We start from the raw sequence: 9,064 nt of genomic DNA on the forward strand, positions 1-9,064 counted from the left end.
GTTTCCTCTTTCGCCCAGAACTTGCAGAGCGTGCTCAAAGTCGGGTGTGGTTTCATGGCGGGGAGGAGGAAGAGGGAGGGGGAAGGGAGGGAGACAAACACTGAGAGAGACACTGAGAGATAGAGACAGAGAGACAGAGGAGACCAGAGGGACGGGGGAGGGAACTTTGCATGAAAAGACTCCCGGAGTGCATTTGTGATCTCAGAGACTCGCTTTTGGCCGCTCTCCAGGTTCTGCAAAAGTTTCTTACTAAGGAGAATTCCGCGCACTAGAACAAAGTCAGGTTTGGCGAGTTCTTAAGAACTTAGGGGCGCTCTTGTCTCCCTACGGCTGGACCGCACACATCAAAGCGGCGGCCCAGATCTAAGTTGGTGAAACTTAGAACAAACGTCGCGCGCTGGCCCAGAAGAGACTTGAGTCAATCTCGTCTAACGGTTTACCCTGAACCGCTAGGAGCCTTCAATCTCCGCGGTGCAGCAGGGAGCCGCGAGTCACGGCCGGTGACTCAGCGACCTCACCCCCTCCCCTGGGCTTTCCTCGGCCTTAGCCTCGAAGCTCTGGCCGTCTGAAGCTGGCCTTTCAGGTCCCTGAACAGGATTCCCAGGATTCCCCAAGACAAGACAATGAAAAGAAGCACGGGGGTGGAGTAGTGCCCTTTCAAAGCGGGTGGAGAGCGAAGCTGCGCGGGACTTGAGCTCCGCGTCCTGGGCTGCGTGCGTCTCCACCCCGCAATCCAATCTCCGGTTCTCTTTGTTTCTTTCTCCGCGCCTTCGGATCGGTCGGATCCTTTCCTCCCCCTCTTCCTGCTTCTTTGCCCGCGGGTCTCCACACCCACCCACTCCCATCAGACCGCAGCCCAGCGGCCGCGCCCCTCCCACCAACTCGTCTCCTCCCACGCCCCTTTGGCTGGATGCCTGGGACCCCTTGGGTCCACTTTCCGGCGCTCCCCACACCCGCCACGCCACCTCGCGCTTTTCAGCACCCAGTGGGAGAGCAGAGTTCCGGACATCATCAGGAAAGCCCCTGAGAGTCCCGGGCTGGCTAGCCCAAGAAGTAACGGGACTGTGCCCAGAAAAGGGCGGCCGGCCAAGGAAGAAAGCTCGAGGGAGCCCCCGCCCCAACCTTCCGCCCACCCTCCCGGTTTCTGGCTGGGTCCCCATTGGCTGGCGCGCTCCGAGGCTAGGATGGCAGTGGGAGGGGACCCTCTTTCCTAGCAGGGTTATAAAAACAGCGCCCTTGGCGGGGTCCCGTCCTCTGCCACTCTTGCTCCGGGTCCCCGTGTTAGAGACGCAGCAGCGCTCCCACCGCCCACACCCACCGCGCTCTCGCTAACCTCTCCTCCTGAAGACAGTCCGCACCTCCGCAGCCGCCCAGATCACCGCTTCCCTCCTTGACCATGTCCTCCAGGTCTGTGTCCTCCTCCTCCTACCGCAGGATGTTCGGCGGCCCAGGCACAGCGAGCCGGCCGAGCTCCAGTCGGAGCTACGTGACCACGTCCACCCGCACCTATAGCCTGGGTAGCGCGCTGCGCCCCAGCACCAGCCGAAGCCTCTATGCCTCCTCCCCAGGCGGTGCCTATGTCTCGCGCTCCTCGGCCGTGCGCCTGCGGAGCAGCGTGCCCGGGGTGCGGCTGCTGCAGGACTCGGTGGACTTCTCACTGGCCGATGCCATCAACACCGAGTTCAAGAATACCCGCACCAACGAGAAAGTAGAGCTGCAGGAGCTAAATGACCGCTTCGCCAACTATATAGACAAGGTGCGTTTCCTGGAGCAGCAGAACAAGATCCTGCTGGCCGAGCTCGAACAGCTCAAGGGCCAGGGCAAGTCGCGTCTTGGGGACCTCTATGAGGAGGAGATGCGGGAGCTGCGCCGGCAGGTGGACCAGCTCACCAATGACAAGGCCCGCGTCGAAGTGGAGCGCGACAATCTGGCTGAGGACATCATGCGCCTCCGAGAGAAGTAAGACGGCGCCCACGGCGCCCCACGGGGGGCACGGGAATGGAGGGAGAGGGGAACAGGACCCCGGCGAGTGGCTGCCACGCCCTTGGGGAAGAGGCGGGGGCTGCGGCTCTCTGGCGAACGTGGGGGAGTGAGGCTGTGGTTGCAGTGGCGCAGCCCCTCCCTGAACCTAGACCTCGCAGTTAGCATTTCCCTTCTCCCCCTACTCATTGCCCAAGAACGCTCCGGTTCTTGTTACAGATTTCTTCAAACTACCACGTTATCTGTTGTTGAAGGCCATCGGACAGATGAGAGAGATTTCCCCAAACTTTCAGAAAGTTTCCTGGTTCTCCTGGCGGGTTGCCAGTTGCCAGAAGGAAGGAGGGGGGAGAGGATAGTTCTGAAGGAAGCAAGACAAAGGGATGGAAGAGGCTTTTCAGGGGTAGTGGGAGAGGGGTTTGTCTTGGAAGTTGTTGCAGCTAGCGTTTTGTCTCAGCGTGGTACCCCCAGGTCTGGCTAAAACTGCAGAAGGCGGGAGTTCTAAAAGCTTTAGTCTCTGGTGAGGGTGGAGATGGCGCAGCAGCTCTTGTCTCAAGGCACTGCGACGTGGTGTTTGGGTGTGGCCGCCCCGCCCCTGGCGGTTTCCCAGTTCCCCTTTGGTTAATGTGCAACTGTTTTAGATTGCAGGAGGAGATGCTTCAGAGAGAGGAAGCCGAGAGCACCCTGCAATCTTTCAGACAGGTTTGTAGACTCTCGTCCCACTTGCAGCCACCGGGCCCCACCCAACAAAACCACAGGCAATTCTAAGTTACTTCACCAAAATCTAAAAAGTGCAAAACTTCACTTCTTTATGTAAAGTCTCCTAGTGGTGGAAAGACCAAAGATGGCAACTTTTGTGAACAGAAACCGTTCCTTAGGACATAAAGAAAAGATTTTATTTTTTTGCTTTGTTTCAAGATTTTTATTGGCAAAGAAATATATTTTCCCTTTCATTTTTGTAACACATTGACATTCTGGTTTCAAACACATACAGTTTGATTTAGTTTGTGGTTTACTTAAGCTAAGTTGGCTCACTTTTACAAGATCATGACACACACACATAGTTTAAAGCCCTATAGTTTAAAATGTAAACAGTATTGGAGGATAAGAAACTTAGTTTAACTGGAATTAAGCCAATAAGTTTCTTTTCTTCTTTCCAAGTCCTATTGTGGCATTAAAGTTAGATGGAGGTATCACTATGCACAACTATTTTGTGATATAATAAGGGTGAAAAGAAGCCATCTGTCCCTGTGGCTGAAGGGTATTAATGGTTTCTATGGGCTTCACTATGGAATGTAGATACACACATTCTGGCAAATGTGATGGCTCTGGACAGAAATAATAGGAGTCTTTGTGTTCCCAGAGCAGCTATGCAACAGGCTACATTCTTATTGAATATGTAATGATGCAAGCATAGTTTTAATTGGACACAAGTATTTGCTAACATCCGTTATCTAATATCTGCCCCAGACTGGTAAATTATGTGATGTGTAAAGTTCTTGAAGCTACAGTCACTTCTCACATTTTGAGAAGCCTTTCTTTATTGTGTCCTTATATTCTTTTTATTCTCTCCATTAACAAAAATAAACCCAAGGATGAATAATGGAATTATATGAAAAGCTTTTTATTTTTGCTCCAAAATTAGATGGAGTTAAAATTGGTATCCCAAACCAGGGAGATTCCCAGCATAGTTTTGCTCTTGGGAACACTTAATGGGATTTGCTGCAAAACTCTTTCAGATAAATAGTCCAGGATAACATTTTTAATCTGAAACACATTTTCCAAACCAATTGAAACACAGCTATATGTGGCTTATTTTAGTCCTTGAGCATTTATGACCATTGTTCCTATAATGTTTTCTGCAGAGTTATGAGTTAATATAAAACAATACAATATGAAAGATTCCCTGTTTGGGGATTAAATAAATGCTTCATTCTCTTCCATGAAATAGAATGTCACTTTGAAGATCTAAAAAGAGGTTAATAAAGTATCTTTTATATCTCTCTTAGGGCTTAACAGGAAGCCCAAATGAATTTTTTCTATTTCATTTTTAAACATTTTTTCCATGAAGATGATAAGTGTCTCAACATTTTAATACTATAAGGCTATAAACTATAATCCAAATTATTAATAAACTGTAATCCAAGTTATTACAAGATAAGGGATATTAAACATTCCCTGGAGGGGAAATAAAATCTTATTTGCAAGATCACACATTCTGGTTTGGAATGTAGACTTCATAAATAGTGAAAACAAAGAAGAACAAGATTAGCAAGAAGTCTCTCTGTAGTTTTGTTCTGTGCAAACATTTTGGCCAGTCATTGTGAAACTGGCTAAGTAACTGAATTGACACAGTAACAAGTGAAGAAGATAGACACACCCATATAGGATGAGTCAGGGAAGTTTCAGGAGAAGAATTCACTAGAAAAGACAAAACAAATATAGTTCTTTTTCTTATTTGCCTGGCTGCACCTTTGCCTGTGCATATCCTGAATTGGAGGATTGAATTGCTACTTGATATAAATCTAGTCTTGTAACCTGGATGCCAGAAAATGAAATAGTTGCTCTGGATCCCAAGGATAAATATCAGAACATTTGCACAGAGAGAAAGAGAGAAAGGGAGAGAGAGAAAATGAATGTAGATATATGCTTAAACTTTTGAAGCACAAATTTCTGTTTTACATGTACTCATGTTACATGAAATTGTGAAATGAAATTTGCTCACCCCGATCATCATGTTATTCCATGGAATTAAATCGTAAAAACTCTGCAGCATTGATTTTCTAGATTTAAAAAATAATAAAACACTACTGATAAAATGTAGATTCAAGAATAATTGAGCACTCATTACCATGTTAGTATACATTTATCTATTTTTAGGCTGTCTGTTAGTTCCTTTGAGTACAAACAATTGAGTCCCAGTTCAAATTTATAAATAGGAAAAGAGAACCTAGCATAGTGTAGCACAAAGTGATTTGTAAACTTATTCAAGGGTCATAAAATTTGTCAACGTCTTTTCTATAGTAAAGAGACTAGGTTCATGTGATTAACTTAAAATGAATAAATGAGATAAACCATAGACGTTTGCACCCTCTATATCTTGTCTTTTCTCTCTTCAAAATAGGATGTGGACAATGCATCTTTGGCACGTCTTGACCTTGAACGTAAAGTGGAATCCTTGCAAGAAGAGATCGCGTTTTTGAAGAAACTACATGATGAGGTCAGTGGAATAGCTGTCAGTGAATGAATGAGGGGAAAGCTGCTCCCTGTCCACCTGACTGACCTTCTGTCTGTCCTTTCCCTCAGGAAATCCAGGAGCTGCAGGCTCAGATTCAGGAACAGCATGTCCAGATTGATGTGGATGTCTCCAAGCCTGACCTCACGGCTGCCCTGCGTGATGTACGTCAGCAGTATGAGAGTGTGGCAGCCAAGAACCTTCAGGAGGCAGAAGAATGGTACAAGTCCAAGGTATGCAGTGAGTCTGTGTGGTAGAACAAAAGAAAAGCAATTCTGAAAACACTACACCTGTCTGTGATTTCTAACTATTTTTTAGCTTGGCTCAAAAGCTGGCTTTAACTTAAATCTTTTGCTACAGCCTCCCCACCATGCACTGTGCCTCTTTTAGAATAGCAGACCCTGTTTTCACTAATCTTTTACAGTACTTCAGAGAAATCCCCAACACCACTATATTTAAATGAGTTCAATAGAATGAATACTGTTTGAAAACTAAAGTCAGCATTCTAATGCTCTTTCTGTAACTTCAAAACATAAACTAGACATAGTTCAGAAAACACTGGGTCAGAATTATGATTTATTTCCCTAAGAGTGAAAAGACTCGAATGTGGACAATATCCATTTCTGATTTCTTCCCAACAGTTTGCTGACCTCTCTGAGGCTGCTAACCGGAACAATGATGCTCTGCGCCAGGCAAAGCAGGAGTCAAATGAGTACCGGAGACAGGTGCAGTCTCTCACCTGCGAAGTGGATGCACTTAAAGGAACTGTGAGTACCACCCCATAGTAAAAGGAGGAAATTATGAGCTTGGATCCATTTTGTTGACCAAGCTCATAGTGACACCTGAACAAAATTTCAAGTGAAGAAAATTTATATATTTGTCCAAAGAAAATGAGTTCTCCAGGTAGACGCACAAAGCACTAGATGGAATTCTTGGAGGTATTAGCTTAATCTGTGGTTGCTTGCAGTAAGAGGAACTTGCTGCTCACATTCTCCATCCAAAATTAGTGGGTACCCTTTTCCACTAACGGACCATTGTATACCATCTATAATTGGTTCTGGGAATAGCTAGGTGTTTCCAGGAAGTAACATCGGAAGCCCTTCTCACCTCCTGCAGAATGAGTCCCTGGAACGCCAGATGCGTGAAATGGAAGAGAACTTTTCCGTGGAAGCTGCTAACTACCAAGACACTATTGGCCGCCTGCAGGATGAGATTCAGAACATGAAGGAAGAAATGGCTCGTCACCTTCGTGAATACCAAGACCTGCTCAATGTTAAGATGGCTCTTGACATTGAGATTGCCACCTACAGGAAGCTGCTGGAAGGCGAGGAGAGCAGGTAGAGAATACAGACTCTTAAGTGTGAATTAGTAGCTGGAGTTCCAAGGCACTCTGCCCCTCTTTTTATCTTTTGAACATTTCTTCAAGGTAACTCCTTTCCACTCCTTATAGATGAGGAACTTCAGGTTCAGAGGAAGTAACCTGCCACGGACAGAGCTAATAATAGCAGAACTGGAATTAGAACCCATAGTTTGTCAAAATCCACACTATTTCCCCTCTGTAATGTCTCTAGCTTATGTCTCTGTGAGGAAATGCTTGAAATAAAAATTTAAATGTACTAATGAGACCAACCACAGGTAAATAGTTATGAGACACATCTCTAATGTGAATTGCAAGAGTAACTTTTATTGGATGAAAATGAAGAGTATATAAATTTATTCCTTGCTATTAGAGGATAACAATTTTACTGTTTTTCCTTTATCTTTTTTATAGGATTTCTCTGCCTCTTCCCAACTTTTCCTCCCTGAACCTGAGGGGTAAGCATTTTATTTCCTTTTTTGAAAACTTTCAACAGGTTATGACCTTGAATAAAAGCTGTACATACTCAGTGCAGCAGTATATTCCCAGCAAGAATAAAAGAAGAAATCCATATCTTATCTGTTTATGGTAAAGCCCTCATTTTTTCTGATACCTGAAAAATGCCAAAATGTCAGAAAACATGCATAATTTTCAAATCCAAGTACTCTCTTGAATGTTACACTTCAAGTTAAATGTAAACTTAATTTTGTTCCTTCCTAATGGAGTACACTGTAACATGTCATTCATGAGGGCAAGGAGGTATTAGATAACTTGGTTTTCAAACAGATAATATGTCGTAGAATTATTTGGGACTAGCACTTTTTTTTCAAACAATTGCAAAATAATCCATTCTTTGAGTAAAATGGGTTACATTTTTAAAAAGTTTTATTTTTTGTATTATTTATTTAGAAACTAATCTGGATTCACTCCCTCTGGTTGATACCCACTCAAAAAGGACACTTCTGATTAAGACGGTTGAAACTAGAGATGGACAGGTTGGTATCTTTAAAACTGAAAAATGGAAAAGTAATTAAAACAAACAATAACAAATTAAAAGAAAATAAATAAAATGGAGTAATTTCAGAAGGGTATCAATCCCCTTTCAAGTCAATAAACCTATATATCAGAAATAGCTAGCTAATTTGAGAAGTTCCCATTTCTTCCTTTCATGCCTGCTACAAGAATAAACTGCTTGTTCCAGCAATACACATGGCCTAGTAATTATTTGGCTCCAGGATGAGATTGTATAGTAATTCTCTTCCTTCATTCCAGAATTAGCAAACTGTTGTGGTACTTAATTTGAAATGGAAGTAAAACTTCCTTAAGTTACTTCCTACACTACTTCACCAGATTACCTCAATATCAGGATTGTTTTTATCTTGGACATATGGCCCTGTCTTAATGACTGTTGCCTAAATACTTCTAAACCTCTTCATTTAATATAAGAATGTGCCTAAGATCAATTGGTTTCTTGTTACCGCTCTGTACTAGGAAATACATGGTTGCACTTTAGTGTAATCATGAAATCTTCCCTTACACATAAATTTAAAATGCACTTGCCATTCATTTTAATATGCCTTTATTGCTTTTAAGCTTTGCTGCATAGAGTTTTTATGGCATCCTTCAAAAACACAGGTTTTTGAAAAGTTTTCTTTTTGTATGTCATAAATTCCATGGATAGTTACTTTGCCTATAGATGACAGGCATTTTGTACATGTATTGGTCCCTCTATGCTGCAATTCTTACCATGTAGAATCAGTGCGACCTTCCAAATGGCACAATAAATTATATATGTTTAATAAGATTTTTCTTTGCTGTGATTTATGGGATAATTTAAACTTTTGCATGTAGTATTATATTTGATTTGAGTTTTGTTTTTAACAGGTTATCAACGAAACTTCTCAGCATCATGATGACCTTGAATAAAAGCTGTGCAGTGCAGCAGTATTTTACCAGCAAGAATAAAAAAAAATCCATATCTTAAAGAAACAGCTTTCAAGTGCCTTTCTGCAGTTTTTCAGGAGCGCAAGATAGATTTGGAATAGGAACGAGCTCTAGATCTTAACAACCGACACTCCTAAAAGATTTAGAAAAAAAGTTTACAACATAATCTAGTTTATGAAGAAGTCTTGTGCTAGAATACTTTTTAAAAAGTATTTTTGAATACCATTAAAACTGCTTTTTTTCCAGCAAGTATCTGAGCAACTTGTTTCTGCTTCAATAAATCTTTAGAAAAACTTTTCTACTGTGTTATTTACTGTATAACATTAGAACAATTCTCTCTTTGATCCTATTTGTTAATTTGCCACTAAAATAATATTTAGGTATTAAGTTAGTAAATTCTATTTCTTTATGCTCACTTTTTTTCAGTTGTTACTATTATCTTTTAAATTTAGGCTGGCAGTGTTCAGTGGTAGGATACACACTTAACGTGCATGAGGCCCTAGGTTCAATCCTGTACACCAAAGAAAAAATTTACAATTAGATACAATATA

General features: G+C 42.8%; 1 protein-coding gene across 1 annotated transcript; it reads left to right on the top strand.

The window, feature by feature from the left end:
• The first annotated feature begins 1,233 nt into the window (after positions 1-1,233).
• Positions 1,234-8,811, top strand: Vim (vimentin). The gene is made up of 9 exons (XM_077802347.1): positions 1,234-1,959; positions 2,619-2,679; positions 5,102-5,197; positions 5,284-5,445; positions 5,854-5,979; positions 6,329-6,549; positions 6,984-7,027; positions 7,479-7,564; positions 8,454-8,811. The coding sequence occupies exons 1-9, from the start codon at positions 1,397-1,399 to the stop codon at positions 8,493-8,495; spliced, it is 1,401 nt and encodes a 466-aa protein (XP_077658473.1). The 5' UTR covers positions 1,234-1,396; the 3' UTR covers positions 8,496-8,811.
• The last annotated feature ends 253 nt before the right edge of the window (positions 8,812-9,064 follow it).

The sequence above is a fragment of the Urocitellus parryii genome, chromosome 9 (genome assembly GCF_045843805.1).
Source record: "Urocitellus parryii isolate mUroPar1 chromosome 9, mUroPar1.hap1, whole genome shotgun sequence".
Classification (NCBI taxonomy): Eukaryota; Metazoa; Chordata; class Mammalia; order Rodentia; family Sciuridae; genus Urocitellus; species Urocitellus parryii.

Bases quoted from the DNA above. Each gene is read 5' to 3' on its own strand.
- Vim (XM_077802347.1), top strand. From the start codon at position 1,397: ATGTCCTCCAGGTCTGTGTCCTCCTCCTCCTACCGCAGGATGTTCGGC. The intron at 1,960-2,618 runs GTAAGACGGCGC...CAACTGTTTTAG, and splicing joins ATCATGCGCCTCCGAGAGAA to ATTGCAGGAGGAGATGCTTC. The intron at 5,198-5,283 runs GTCAGTGGAATA...CCTTTCCCTCAG, and splicing joins TGAAGAAACTACATGATGAG to GAAATCCAGGAGCTGCAGGC.